The sequence below is a fragment of the Eumetopias jubatus genome, unplaced genomic scaffold, assembly GCF_037043125.1.
Source record: "Eumetopias jubatus isolate StellerSeaLion01/CBP00866 unplaced genomic scaffold, mEumJub1_p1.0 scaffold_12, whole genome shotgun sequence".
Taxonomy (NCBI): Eukaryota; Metazoa; Chordata; class Mammalia; order Carnivora; family Otariidae; genus Eumetopias; species Eumetopias jubatus.
The window spans coordinates 93,653,324-93,667,934 of NW_028274818.1; the positions used below are offsets into that span (position 1 = coordinate 93,653,324).

Here is a 14,611-nt window from a genome sequence, read left to right on the forward strand (position 1 = left end):
GCTGCTCATTACCAATCAAGTCTGACACAAACCCAAAGACCATTTTTCTCCTTTTATTAGAATTTTTCTTTTTTTTCTCTCAAAATTTTTTATCTAAAAACAAAAAAAAAAAAAGGAAAAAAGAAAACCAAAAAATTATTGGAAACTCCATGGTTCAAGTGGGGAGAAAGGAGAGGAGCATGGAGCTGAGGCTCCGAGCCTCTCCAGAGAAAGTCCTCACCCTCACAGTGCCCTCTTTGGGGGGAGAGCAGAGCCCAGACGGCCCCCCACCCCCGGATGCCCAGCCTCCGTAGAGACGGGAGCAGAGTCACAGTGGTCCGAGGGCCAGAGAGGCTGGGAGGGGCAGGGGCTGGAGGGATCACAGGAAGTAATCGGCCACGGGCTTCTTGGAAGGGATGCCCCGGGTCTCCTGGGGAGCAGCCTCGAAGATGATGAAATCTTTCTGGAGATGCTCATCCAGCTCCAAGATGGCTGCCACGTTCCCACAGCTGCGAGCAGGAGGACGGCAGCGTCAGAGGAGTGGGTCAGCAGGGCTCCCCGCCCCCACCTCGACCTCCTGGCCCAGGCAGCTCACCGGTAGCAATAGTTGGGTGCCGACCACACAGTGAGCACAGTCTCATTGAAGTGCCACTTGTAACCTTCCATCACCAGTTGGTGGGCACGGCAGATCATGTCAATGTCGTTGGCCGCATTGAACTGGGCCACCACGTCACTGCCAAACAGGTAGCCAGCCCCGCGGGGGCTCACGCCCCAGCCTGTTGTGTCTGAGGCAAAGGAAGGTAGGGATCGGGGGGGGGGGGAGGGTGTCCTCAAGGCTTCTCTGGTGCCCACTGCCCTTCGAAAGAGAACACCCTATTTCTTTCTCCCAGTCAGGCCCATGGGGCAAGAGCCCGGGGCCCGAGTGTGTTCTGGGGAATCCTGGAGACAGGACAGCAAATGCTGGAGCAGAGAAGCTCCAAGGGAGGGAGCATTTTCTGAGAGCTGGAGCTGCCCCGTCCTCAGTGACCATGTGATTTACTGGCCAAACAGGTGTACCCGAAAGTGAAAGGAGGCGCTGATCATGACCCTGTGGGTCCAGCACGTGTGAAGAGGGCTGTCCCGGCCACCCTGGGAGGGGCAGCCAGGCAGCTGGGCAGGGCAGTGACTGAGCAGAGGCTGTGTTATCACAGAAGGAGCTCTGGACGGGTATTTGGGAGACTCGGCTTTCAATCCTGGCTCTGCTCCAGACGAGCCGGGGAACCCCACAAAAGGAGGGATCCTCATGGGGCCAGCATTCTGGGAGTCTACCCTCTGCAGAAGGTCCTTCACACTGAGGGCACAGATGGTTTTGTCCCAAACAAGCCTCTGAGCGATGATACACATGCCCAACCCCTCTCCAAGCTCAACGCACCTCCTCACCGAGGGTGCCGGTGGAGACCAGCCCCGCTCTGCTCTTCCCCACCGCCTGGCCCAACTGTCCCTTCCACACTTCAACCTTTAACTGTCCCTTTTACCACAGGAGCCCCTCAGTCTCCTGCCAAATGAAGGGGAGAGCCCGCCTGCTCCTACCCGCCCACCCGCCCTCACCTTCGGGGTCAGACCAGAGCAGGTCACACATGGGCCCATCGTGGGGCACCTCTTGCTTTCGGTCAATCGTTCGGATCTGGTCCAGGGTCTGGATAGAGGGGGAGAGGCCCCCGTGCACGCAGAAGATCTACAGGGAGACAAGAAAGGAGCAAAGGCAAGCTGGGCGCCGCGTCTCTCCCACCCATCCCATCCCTGCAGGGCCCAGTGGCCGGCCTACCTTGCCATCGATGATGGCTGACAGGCTGAGGTAGTCAAAGATCTCAGTGCAGTAGCGCCACACGGTCACCGAGCCGTATTTGCGCAGACACTCGTCGTAGAAGCCATAGACCTGGGTGATCTGGCGGCTCTCATGGTTGCCCCGGATCAGGGTGATGCGGTCAGGATAGCGAACCTGCGGGCAGCCACGCACACGGGGCTGGGGTCTGGGCTCTGTCTCTCCCTTGTCACCTCACCCACCCCTCCCAGACCTCCTCACAGGTGTCAGCCCCACCCCCACGCCAAATCCTGTCATCTCATGCCTGAATCCTGCTGCATCCAGCGCGTGGGCCCCAGCCCCTCCTCCGGGGGATTTGAGGCTGACCCCTCTCCATCAACCACACACTTACTCATTCACCACCAAGTCCTTCCCCAGACCCCCAGGCGCCCTGTCATCTCGCCCACCAATGGATACTGGACCTAGGCGAACTCAATGCCCTGCCACTTTCTGAACATGGCGGCGGTGGGAGTGGGGGGGCCTCTCTTCCCTCCCCTCCAACGTGCACCTCCGACTCCTCCTCCAGGGGCCCCATCAGACGCCCCTGAGCCGAGGAGAGCGGCTCTGCCCACCCCCTAGCAAGCTGCACCCCAGCAGCACAGCTCAGAGCGGGAGGCGGATGAGGCAGGAGAGCGGGCGGAAAGGACACAGACAGCTCAGGTCTGAGGGCCCAGCTGCGGGCACCCGGAGCCCGGGTTCCCACCTTAAGTGCCAGCAGCAGGAGGAACGTTTCGACGCTGTAGAAACCGCGATCCACAAAATCCCCCATGAAGAGGTAGTTGGTCTCAGGGACGTCGCCACCCACCTGCGGGGGGGGAAGATGATTCTGCTTGGTCCCAAAATGTCCCCTACCATGGTAGCCCATTTGCCAGTCAAGTGGCAGCCCATCTTTCGGAGGGCCCACCTAACTAGAGGCCTCTCACCCACACTCCACGCACCAAGTTCAAAGCTTCCATTCTCAATGAGAGGGGCCTTCCAGTCAGCCCCCAGGTCCCCTGTCCCCGAGTCTCCGCACACTTACTCTGAACAGCTCCTTGAGGTCATAGAACTGTCCATGGATGTCGCCGCACACCTGGGAAGTGAGGAGAGGCGGGTCGGAACTCAGGCAGTCTGAGAGCTCTGCTCCCAGGGACCAGCCTTCACAACACCCACTGCTTCAAGAGCGCCTTACCACTCCTGGCGAAGTCTCTACTCCTCAGGGCCAAAAATCTACTCTCCTACCCCAGCTTCGCCTGGTCTGGAATCACACCCCATCCCACACAGAGTGCCAACTATTCTGGGTGGAAGAGCTAGAGCCAGGTCTTTCCAGCTAGACCTGTAGCTTCTGGAGGACCTGGCCCCTCCTCTCCCTGTTCCCCTCAAAGAACCCAGAAGAAAGCTACTAATAACAGAATACACAGGAACGTGTGGAGTAGAATCACTCACCATATTAAGAGGCCTTCTGCTCTGGCCAAGAGCATCCCCCCAACAAATCAAAAGAGCCTTCCCATAACATCCATTTGGTACAGCAAGGCTCCCTTGAAGCTAGGAGAGGGAGCAGATACACGGGGCTTTCTGGGCTCTCAGGGAAGAGGGGGAGACCTTGGCAGTCCCCAAGATTAAGGGGAATGCCCATGTGCCTAAAAGCCCAAGCTAGGCTCTGAAAGGACAGACGGTACTCACTGTGACCGGCGAGTCCACCCTCTGTACGTTGCTCTCCTCTACCAAGATCTCTCTGGAGACAGGAGAAAACCAGGGTCACCACAGCCAGGCCAGCCCAGCCCAATTCCACATCTTTTTGAGGGGAGGATATGAGGTACCCCTTGAATCTCTAGGGGGCAGGAGTGAGGTGTGCAAGATCCCCAGGATGGGCTGACGGGGCTTCCCCAAGGCCAACAGGCCAGAGCCCCAACTCTTAACTGCATTCAAAGCCCTTCCAAGGAGGCAGTGGCCTTCCGAGCCTTGACCCTCCCTGCTGCCCTCTGTCACACATCCAGGGCTTATTCCAGAAAACAGACCTCCTCTCCGCACAGAGCCCTCGGCTCACGCTGCTCCCTCGGCCTGGAGCGCTCTGAGACCGTGTCCCCCGTTGAGCTTACAGTCCCTCTGCCCATCACGGAGACCTCGCCCAGACCATCCAAAGGCACCCAGTCATCAGACACACCGTCAAAGTGATGCGCTGTGCTTTTTCCTTATTTAGAGGGAGTGACAACTTTGTTCTTTCATTTCTCCCTGCAGTGGAGTCTATTGCTATTTGAGGGTACGTGACATAAAACCACTTGGTCGATTACAGTCAATGGAAGAGGTGCCACGCTTCGAGATTTCAACCTTGATGACAGCAGCAGCGACCACTCCAGGTCACGCTGTGCCCCAGGACCGTAGTAAGAGCCTTGCATCAATGACACAACCGAAGAGCCAACCCCAAAGGCAGGTACTGTGAGGCCGCCCACCGCTCAGATGAATAAACTGGCCGCAGTCCTACAAGGGGGACTTGAACCAAGAGGCCTGGCTCTGGGGTCTGACGCCTTTATCAAGCTGCTCTGGTGTGGGAGGGCCCTGGGCACTCGCCTACCTTTTTCTGCCAGCCTCCTGCTTGGAGACTAGGAGCTCCCTGAGCTCAGAGAACTCGTGGTTTTACCTATGTCCCTGAGAGCACTCTCTCTGACAAAGGCTGGAGGGAAGTGTGCTTGCTTGGCTTTGTGAGAATGGAAAGAGGCCCTGGCAGGGGTCTGAGGGCCCATCGGCAACCAGGCCCTCCCACTGGGACTGCACCTTGCGTCCAACAACCTTCCACATCAACTGCTTGTGATGACCTTCCCAGCTGACCCAGGGAGGTTCTTTGCATCCTCATCTGACAGAGAAACCGAAGCTTAGAGAAAAAAAGGGCAGGATCAAGGTCACAAAGCTGGAGAGTGAAAGAAGTGGAACTCAGGAGCCCAATCCCCTAAGAATTCGTGCCGGCTTCACCCACAGATTCCGAGTCTAACGCCCCCACCCAGTGCTGGCAGGGCCCAGTAGGGTCTGGGAACAAGGGCCAGCCTCCGACCCCAGCTCTGTCACTCCCAGCACATCATCCGCACTCTCAGGGCTCACACCTGCCCACCCTTACTTCCGCCAACAAATGCCACCTTTAGGAAGTGCCTGCCGAAGTCGAAGTCCCAGTCCCTGTCCCTACATATGCAGAATCCCATTTGAGCTCCATAATGACATCAAAGTCTTCGAGAGGTAGAGTGACTTGACCAGGGTTACACTGTTTATAGGTGACAAAGCTGGAATTCATACTGAAGACCACCTGATTCAAACCCCCCTGCTCTGGGGCGTCTGGGTGGCTCAGCTGGTTAAGCGTCTGCCTTCAGCTCAAGTTATGATCTCAGGGTCCTGGGATCGAGCCCCGCAATAGGGCTCCCTGCTCAGCGGGGAGCACTTCTCCCTCTCCCCCTGCTTGTGTTCTCTCTGTTTCACTCTCTCAAATAAATAAATAAAATCTTAAAAAAAAAAAAACAACAACAAAAAACAAACCCTCTGCTCTCTTACTATGCTGATATATAGAGAGAGAGCAGAGGCTAGATCTCTAGAAGCAAGAACTAGCTACCATCACCACCAAATCAATTCAGGCCCTTGGGGCAGGATAAGTCTTACAGGGAAAAAAAAAAAATGGTGCCAAGCAACAATTGGTTTAAGTTTCTAAAAATGCCACTCAAAACCGAGAGAACAGGGATGACTAAAAACACCTTGGGACTGGTCCAGTCAGGGAAATTTTCTTTAGCTGGCAAAACACAGAGGCACAGACATGCATTTAAAACGAGGCCTTGCCTGTTTGTCAAACAGGCCTGGTCTGGCCGCTGTGGGTCTGTCTGAGGTAGAGCCAAGCAAGAGGCTGAAAGCCACAAGTTCAGAACCCAGCTCTGCCACTTTCTCTCTGGGTGACCTCAGTCAAGTCAAGAGGCCTCTAGGAGTCATGTCAAAAGTAGCAAATAGTTCCAACCTCACAAGACTGCTGTGGAGAAGACAAAAACTGCTTGTCAGTACAAGGCCTATTGTATAATAGTGGGCCTGTTGTTCAGCAAATGTATGGTCATTCTGCTGGCTCTTTCCTCATAATCTCCAGCGTGGTGCAAGCCACAAACTATACCTCGGGGGTCTACGACCATACCACCCTGAACGCGCTCGATCTCGTCTGATCTCGGAAGCTAAGCAGGATCGGGCCTGGTTAGTACTTGGATGGGAAACTGTACCTCGGGGGAGGCAGGTAAGTGGTCTCACTGGTGCCCACACACCTCAGAGCCTCTACTCCTGCTCTCATCCTACTGGAAATGTCCTTCCTCCCTGGCCCTGCTCCCATCAGCTCTCCAAATTAGTTCCATCTTTCAAGGCCACTTTCTCTTAGAGGCCTTCCCTGGTGACGTCAGTCCTTACCGGCAATGCCCTCTTCCTACCCAGTCCTAACAGTAACACCTAAAGACTGCTGAGCACTTACATTATACCAAGGCACTATGCTAAGCTCATCCCAAGCACCACTTTACTGGTTCTTCACACCATCTTCTTAAATACTATTATTCCCACTATACAAATGAAGACACTGTGCAGAAACCTCGAGATCACCAACACAGCCAGTTAAGTGGCAGGGTTCACATTCCAACCTAGAATCATCACATTCCAAAGCCAGAGCTCTTAACCACCACATCATCCTACTTCCCACGGGCCTCCCTTCAGTCAGATTTAATTCTACTCTGGCTTATTTGCTACCATTTCACACTGAACACGAGGTGATCCAACTCCACCATCTTGCATTAAGGCCTGAAAAGAGACAGGACATGGAGCTCTGGCTTCAGACTCCATCCCTTACTTGCTGGTTGACTCTGAACATAAAGAGTCCTCACCTGCAAAATGGGGACAATACCACCCGCCTTTAGGGGTTGTTCTTAGAATTAAAAAGAATTTCATAAACTACAGAGTCTTTAGCTTTCCTGCCTTGAATTTCTGTGGACACCCCCTTTTATCATCTTATTCTTCAAGGCCTATCCCCAAAGTTCAGTTCCTCCAAGAAACCTCTGCTCCCCCGACAAGTAGGGTGGTCTCCCTGAGCTTCCTAAGTACTTTTCATAACTCTCTAACGCCACTGAAAACACATCACCTAATACTTTTAAGTATCTTTCTCCAGGTCTGTCTTCTCCCAACAGGCTGGTTGCTCCTCGAGGGAAGTGGCCCTAGTCTGCGTCTCTCTGGGAAAGATTCCAGAATAAGCCAGGCCCCAAGTTCTCAGCTGGGTCTGCCCCAGGTCGGAACCCCTGGGCAGCGGGGCCACCCGGCTCACCTGGCCTTAGCGCACAGGGCCTTGACTTCGCTCTCTTTGATGAGCTCGCAGCGCCGCAGTTGCTCGATCTGCCGGTCCAGGTCGCTGATCTCCGCCATGGCCCACCCCCCCGGCGCGGGTCAGAGCCGGGGCCGTCGCCCCCTCCGCACCGCACAGGGGTCTCCTGAGAAAGGCGAAGACGAGCCCGTGGATGAGAATGTCCGTAGGGGGCGCCGGGGGGAGGCAGGGAGGCAACTCCATCCTGAAGCTGGCCCGGCCCCCCCACCCTCGCCTCCCCTCACATCGGCCCCGGGACCCCCAAAGTCCCACGGCCCTGGCCGCTCCCCGCTAACTCCCGTCGAACCCCGCGGTCCCGCGCTCGGGACGGTGGCCTAGAGGGGTCTCAGACTATTACCGCCGCCGCGACTCCGGCTCCCGCTCCTAGGCTCCCTGCCTTCCTCCTTCCCTACGCTTTGGGCCGCCGCCACCGCCGCTTCTACTTCCGGCCCCGCCGCGGAAGCAAAGAGGGACCAGTTCCGCCGCGCGCCGGATGTGGCGTCATACAACCCTCCCCCTCCCGCGCCGCGCCCCTAACCCCACCTCTCGAGCTAAGAATGGAAATGAGCGACGGAACCGGATGTCCGCAGCTTGTGGGCGGGGGTGACCGGGGCCTGCGGGCCGGTGCTGCTCGGGCCGTTGGACACCTCAGTCCGCTCCCTTCGGGTCTCAGTGAGGGAAGCAAGCTGAGCTACGGCTCCGCTTGTAACTTCGTTGCACGTTTTGATTTTATGTGTGCGTCGGCCTCCCCCATTATAGTCCCTGAGGGTCACCCTTGAAGCCCCAGTGCTTAGAACACGGCCGGGCACAGTAGGCATACCTAAATATGTGTTCAGTGGACGGAGGAATCCTGTCCAAATCTCTTTCCACGGCCCCGGGGAACTCTCTGCCATAGAGGACCTCTGAAGTGAGAGGCAGAAAAGGAGGCCACCTTGCTCACACCTAGCTTACATCTCAGTCGTGACCTCCCTGATTCCAGAAGAGTCCCCGACATCCCTCAGTTGCTTCCTCTTGTCCGCCAAGTTGTATTCCTTTTTTTTAAGGAATCCGTTCTAGTTTCTCCACCTATCACTTACACGTTCTGGAATTCACTGTTAAAAAGGTCCAAAGCCCCAAACTGACACTTGAGATGATGCACGCTTTGTGGTATCTGAGCCTTTACACAGGCTGCTCCCTTTTGAAGTCATTTTTGCTATCTTCTGATGACCTTCCATTTTTATTTGCTTTACTTCGTTTCACAGAGAATTGTGAGGCTAGGTACAGAAGTGAGGCCAAAGTTTAGAGGAGCACTAAGAGTGGATTTGGTTTTGTATGTAGGCAACATGCAAATGTGCATTAAAACTCCTAGAAGGTCCTAGTCAGTTCTAGGAGCATCACTACAGGGATTCCATTAAGGCCAGAGAGACCACAATAGTTAAGATTATTTTCTCCCTCTAGAGGGAAGCTCAGACAGCAAACTGCCTCGTATCAGGAAATTCAGGAAATGGCAAGACTCACGAGGTCCCCGGTTATGACCAGGATCTAATTTAACAGCTCAGAAGAGCGATTACTGCTACACCTCAGCCTGGGTGTCCGGGGAAGGGTCCAAGACATGGCTGGCACAGGGGTTAAGTGCAGGGCCTTCCTTCTGGCTACATGGAATACAGCAGCTACATTAGCTCAGGGCTTAAGCCGGAACCTGAGCCCCACAGTTCTGTGTAGCTGAGGCCCCTTTGGAAAGGGATTCCAGGTTTGTCAAGGGCTTCCCCAGCCCAAAGAAGATTAATTAAGAAGCCAGTTCTAATCCCATCCCCTGTTAAGATGGGAAAACAGACCAGCTCAACAGTGTAGATGAAGGACATATGTATTAATAATCTTGTCTTCCTCAAGAAAGGGCAATCTCAGGCAATACGGCCTTAAGCATGAAGCACCTACTTATATATAGATCACTTCTGTCACCTGGGTCACAGCACTCGGGAAATGTTGGCTTTTGTCAGCGACTGTTTTTGTCACAGGGGCACCTCTTCTGCACCTCTAAATTCTGGGTCTAAAAGTGCAGCTGAACCTAACAGTTACACACGTAGTCCCCAACTGTGAGCCTTATCAGGTGCTGCTGGCAAAAGGGGGCGAAGCCCTTGATGGTGGGAAGAAAATTTCACAAGCTCTCTTCTTGAAGCCCTGGGCAAGCGTAAAACAATGTACGAAGGTCCTCTCCCAACCCATTCGATTTTCTCCTGCCTCACAAGGACAAAGAGAAAGGACTCTTCTAGGCTCTGACACCTCCCGTGGCCCTCCCTGGCCTGAACACCAGACATGGACAGCAGACTCCCCCTTAAATAGTTGTTTATTGGCAGTGGGCTGGAAAGAGATGGAGTTAGCATATACAGACAACACCACACACCAATGTCACGTGGGAGGCAAAGTGATGGGAAAGAGCAGCCTGGAGCCCCGGTGAGGCCCCCTCTTCAAAAGTGAGTGTGGGAGGGGGCAGGGGCTGGAGTGTTGAGGGGGCAGCCTTAGAACACCTCCGCTTAGTAGGCATGGTTAGAGATGAAGAGGGACTCGCTGGCTGCAGCCCCGGCCTGACCACTGGAGGTGTACTTTCCTTGGCAGGCGAGGCTGTTGGCCTAAGAGGGGAGAGGAGCCAGAGTGAGGTCTCATCAGAATTCCATCCGCCCCAACACCCTGCCCACCTCCATCCAGTCCCATCCTTACCAGGGCTCGCTTGACATACTCCTCCTGGGCAGCCTTCAGGTTCTCCTTCTTTCCACCCCAGGCCTTCAGGGCAGAAGCCTGCAGGGCTCGGCCATAGGAGAAGGTCAGGGCCCACGGCTTCAGCAGGGGGCACTTGTTGATGGCGTTGAGGTTGATGGATGCCTCCTCCTCACTCTGGCCTCCAGATAGGAAAGTGATCCCTGTAGAACAAGGGGTAAAGTGGGGTAAGTGGCTGTGGGCAAAGACCTGGGGATTGGTAGCAGCCTCTAGAAACTGACCTGAAAATCTGACCAAATGGGCTTAAAGATTACGGGTGCAGTTCATCTACCTCCCAGAGATCAAGAGGAGGATGTGGGTCTCACCAGTGACAGCGGGGGGCACTGTGCGGCGCAGGGCTGTGACAGTTGCCATGGCGATTTCCTCGTGAGAATATTTCTGGGTGCAGGCGTGGCCTGGGGTTACCATGTTGGGCTTCAGCAAAGTGCCTTCCAGGTAGATGTGGTGGTCACTCAGAGCCTTGTAGACGGCAGCCAGCACCTACAGCAGAGCAGGGCCAAGGTGGATTGGGGTGGAGTTGGGGGCAGGGTGGGGATGGGTCAGCCCCAAGGCCCCCGGCCCAGCTGCCTAGCCACCACACTGTCCAGGCAGGCAGGTACCTTACCTTCTCGGTTACATACTGACAGCGCTTCAAGTCATGGTCTCCATCAGGGAGGATCTCAGGCTCCACGATGGGCACGATGCCATTCTGTGGGATGAGGGACAGGGTAGCCATGAGGCCTCCTAACCTAGAGCCCACCTACAGCTCTCCACAGCCATCAGCCGAGATCTTCTGTCCACGACGACAGAGACTCATGGCTTCATAGCCCTCAGCGGACTACAAGAGACAGGCATGTCCTCCAAGCCACCCACATAATCCCTCTTCTGCTCCTCTGTTCAGAGAGCCCTCGAGTATCCTCCATGGGCCCAAGCCGGACGCTTGGTGAGGATCCAGAATAGCTGCTGGGGGGGGGGGGGGTCGGGGGGGGTCGGGTATGTATCCTGACAGATGGGTGGCAGGCTAGCTGATACTCTGGAACCAAAGGAGGCGGGAGGTGGCCTGTTGGGGACCCATCGGCCCACCTGCTGGCAGATGCTGGCGTAACGGGCCAGAACGTTGGCATTTTCCATGATGGCAAGGGCTGAGGGGGTGTGTTCCCCAATCTTCAGGACGCAGCGCCACTTGGCAAAGTCAGCTCCATCCTTCTTGTATTGGGCACAGCGCTCAGACAGCCCATCCAGCCCTGGATGGGGAGTAGAAGAGTCAGAACATGGCGGAGGAGGGGGCGGGTGGCACCCGGAGGGGTAGGTCTGGAGGGCAGGGAGCAGAGAGCAGTTCTCACCTTGGGTGGTAGTCTCACCATTTGTTCCTGCCAGGGGTACCACGCCCTTGTCCACCTGTGGGGGGGTGGGGTGGGCAACAACATAAGGTGGGGGAAGGGACCTCTAGTACTCCACTCTGCCCTCAACTTTCCTTAATCCCTCAAATGGTATCTCGCTTTGCAAACGTTTTCACGTAGTTACACTACTTGATCCTAGGAGGGAAAATATATGGGGATGTGACTGGACACAGCCTGGGCTCCTAGCACTTACTAACTCGCTGAGCCGCACACATCACTGCCTTGAGTTTCTGGTTTTTTTCTCTGTACGATCAAGGGAATACCGTGCTCTGAGAATTACAAGGATTAAAAACGCCAGGCAAGGGCGCCTGGCTGGCTCAGTCGGTGGAGCCTGTGACTCTTGATCTCAGGGTTGGTTGTGAGTTCAAGCCCCAGGTTGGGTGTGGGAATTACTTAAAAATGAAATATTAAAAACAGGCCAAGCGGGTCTCCTACGTTTCTAGCTTTCCTCACATATGCTTTGGAGGTGATCTGGGGCAGACCCCACCCAAGTCTCCAGACTCCCAACCCAACATCCATCGCCAGCCTACTACTCTGGCCTTCTCTCCCAGAGTGCTTGCTCACCTCTCACATCCTGAGACCCCGCCCCCTCACCTTGATGCCCACAACACCGCCCTTGGATTTGATAACTTGGGGGAAGGGACGCCCATCATCTGTCTTCTGGTAGAGCGTCTCATGGAAGAGGATGACGCCCCCGATGCAGGGGTTCACGCGGTCGTCGGCAGTCAGGAGCAGCTGTCGGTAGAAGCGCCGGTTCTCCTCTGTGTTCTCAGTGCCGATAGACTGCAGCCGCTTGGCGATGCTCCCTGGGAGAGGGCAGCATACAGAAATAAGGGGGTCAGCCAGTCACCCTTGACCCTAGGCTCTCCTCCTACGGTGTCCTGCCCGTACCAGTGGACTCATCTGCAGCCAGGATGCCCTTGCCCGGAGCCACGATGCGGTGAGCGATGTCGGAAAGCTCCTTCTTCTGCTCCGGGGTCAGCGCTGGGTATTGGTAGGGCATGGTGCCGGTCAGTTCCTGGGCAAAGGGGGCAGATAGGGGAGGACTGGTTAGCGGGGGCTCACTGTGGGTCTTCCAACCAGCAGGGCCCCTTGCCTGGAGGTTGGGATAAAGGTTCCCTACCTCCCCTGCTCCATACCGGTGGGTATCTGGCCACTTCCTGTCCCCAGCCCTCCCCTACACCCAACTTCCCTATACTAGGCCTGCCTCCTGTACCTTTCCTAACACTGTCTGTTGCTGGGTGTTTCCCAGCTGTGGGTGGGGTGGCGTACTGGCATCTGGGGCAATGCAATAGGCCAGAGCCATGGACAGACGGGTCATGTAGAAGCCGGACCCTTCTGGCTTGCGCTCTGCCATGGGGTCACCTTGCCTAGAAGCAGAACCGAACCGGAGTAATTTAGAATTTAGAGGGGGTATGTAGGCAGAGGGCCCAACCCAAGGACCCGGAGAAGGGAAAGTTCTGTGATTCAAGTCACACAGCACAAGAGCCAGAGCTGAGATTAGAACCCAGATCTTCTGACTGCCAGGGCCTTCCAATCCACCCAAAGTCCCAGGGCTGGCCCAGGCTCCAAAGCCTCAAGGACATCCCAAGGTCAAGCTTCTCCACCAGGGTTGGGGGAGGGCGTTCGGAAAAGGGTGTTGGAAGAAAGGGTAGGAGGGTAATCAGAAGCCCAGGAAAGGGCAGCAGAGGAAGCCCAGGCCGGGATGGCGGAAATGGGTAAGGTTTGCCGATCTCACTGCTCATACAGGGTGAGAGAATTGTAGAGAGGCAAGCGCCCCACCCCTTCCCCTGAAAATGCTCCTGTCTGCTCGCACGGCTGCAGCTGTTCCAAGCTCACCATCAAGGTCACCCAATAAGGAAAGACACGAAAAGTGTTAACTGGGCATCAGGCGCCTCCAAGGGGTTTCCCCTCCTTGCCGGGGGCGCCCACCTCCCAGGGCAGGGCCCAACCACGCTTTCCGGAACCCTGAGGCAGTTATATGAGCTGGCCCCCATCCCTTTGCTGCCTCTTAGGATCCCCGCAGAGGCAAAGGGGCCGTAATGCTTTGCACCTGGGGTCCCGGCAAGTAAAGGAGAGAGAGAATGGCCCTTCATCTCGTCCTGCTTCCTCCCTCGCCATGACGCAGCGCGCGGAGCCGCTGCGTTGCGCAGCAAACCGAGCTCAAGCTGGAGAGGGTTGCGGAATCCGGGCTGAGAGCATATGTGTGGGTGGTAGTGGGACGCGGGAGATGCTGGGACCGGGGTTGGGGGAGGGGGGGTCCGGCTGCCGACGGCCCCCAGGATCCTTCTCCACGGTCCCTGACCTTCGCACATGGCGAGGGGCGCTCACCTGGCACGGGAGGGGGCGGGTTTGCGGGGTGCGGCGGTGGAGGGCGGCGGGCCGGCGAGCAAACTGAGCGAACGCGGCAGTCGTTACCAGGACCCTGGTTCTGCGACGCGTTCCAGGAGGAACGCAGCCTATTAAGCTCCGGAGGGGGCGGCGCAGGGGGCGGGCAGGAGGGAGGTGGCGCCGGGCTTTATAAAGGCACGGCGCCAGCCTCCGCCGGGTTTCTTCCCTTGAAGGGGGCGGGAGGCGCCCTGGCGTCCAATTGCAGGCGAGGATTAGTGGAGAGGCCGCCCCCGAAAGGCGAAGCCCGGAGGCGGCGCTTGGGCGGGGACAGCGCGGCGAGAACACGATCCCTCCCCCGGCCCCCTAGGACGTGACTCGGGCCACATCCTGCGGGTCGCCGGGGCCCTCCCCTCCCTCTCCCTCCCCCCCCCAGTTGGCGCGTTCTGGGGCGCTGTGACTCAGCCGATTTGGGGCACCGGAGGAGATGGGGAGGGGGGAAGTGGGTACAAGAGCCTGAAAAGACGGAGGCTCAGCCTCCCCGCCCAGCCCCCGCCGGGCGGCCCGGGGCAGCCCCAGCTTCCGGACGGCGCTGATGGCCGCGTGTGTCACGCTGTGGCACACCCGGAGGTCGGGCGTCGGCCGGCCTCGCCCGCAGACTCCCCTTGCGGGCTCAGGGGCGCGGGGCCACCCCTCCCTGGGTCACCAGCCCGCGCGGAAGAGCGGCTGCACTGGGAGGAGCCCGAGAGGGCGGCGGGGCAGCGGTTCCGGGAGGCCCGCCCGCGCGGGTGTCGGCGCCCCGGCCGCGCCCGTCGGGCTCACGGGCTCTGGGTCCGGCGGGCCAGCCTCGCCGCGCGTGCGCAGGCGCTCTCCGCCCCGGGCCGGCGCCGACCGTCTTGCAGCAGCCACCGCTCGTCCCAGCAAGTCTGAGGATGCGGCGCCAGAAGCCCCGCGAAAACGTCTCCCTGGGACCTGACTTCCCCCTCCAAATCAAACCTGTCCCTA

The 14,611-nt window shown here is 57.3% G+C and overlaps 2 protein-coding genes across 3 annotated transcripts; both read right to left on the reverse strand.

The window, feature by feature from the left end:
- Window positions 1-40: 40 nt before the first annotated feature.
- On the reverse strand, window positions 41-7,609 carry PPP4C (protein phosphatase 4 catalytic subunit). Of its 2 annotated transcripts, XM_028110153.2 has the most exons (9): window positions 7,507-7,609; window positions 7,113-7,275; window positions 3,482-3,533; window positions 2,841-2,891; window positions 2,523-2,624; window positions 1,784-1,957; window positions 1,567-1,693; window positions 575-764; window positions 41-488 (listed from the first exon to the last, which is right to left on the reverse strand). In XM_028110153.2, the coding sequence occupies exons 2-9, from the start codon at window positions 7,208-7,210 to the stop codon at window positions 359-361; spliced, it is 924 nt and encodes a 307-aa protein (XP_027965954.1). In that variant the 5' UTR covers window positions 7,211-7,275; window positions 7,507-7,609; the 3' UTR covers window positions 41-358. The 2 variants fall into 2 exon arrangements, with proteins under 2 accessions (XP_027965954.1, XP_087885200.1); XM_088029074.1 differs by lacking the exons at window positions 7,113-7,275; window positions 7,507-7,609 and adding an exon at window positions 3,817-5,250.
- A 1,844-nt stretch (window positions 7,610-9,453) lies between these two features.
- On the reverse strand, window positions 9,454-13,775 carry ALDOA (aldolase, fructose-bisphosphate A). The gene is made up of 9 exons (XM_028109993.2): window positions 13,610-13,775; window positions 12,170-12,296; window positions 11,873-12,084; window positions 11,222-11,276; window positions 10,962-11,122; window positions 10,504-10,587; window positions 10,205-10,379; window positions 9,843-10,042; window positions 9,454-9,754 (listed from the first exon to the last, which is right to left on the reverse strand). Exons 2-9 carry the CDS (start codon window positions 12,279-12,281, stop codon window positions 9,659-9,661), a joined length of 1,095 nt encoding a protein of 364 aa, XP_027965794.1. The 5' UTR covers window positions 12,282-12,296; window positions 13,610-13,775; the 3' UTR covers window positions 9,454-9,658.
- Between the last annotated feature and the right edge of the window lie 836 nt (window positions 13,776-14,611).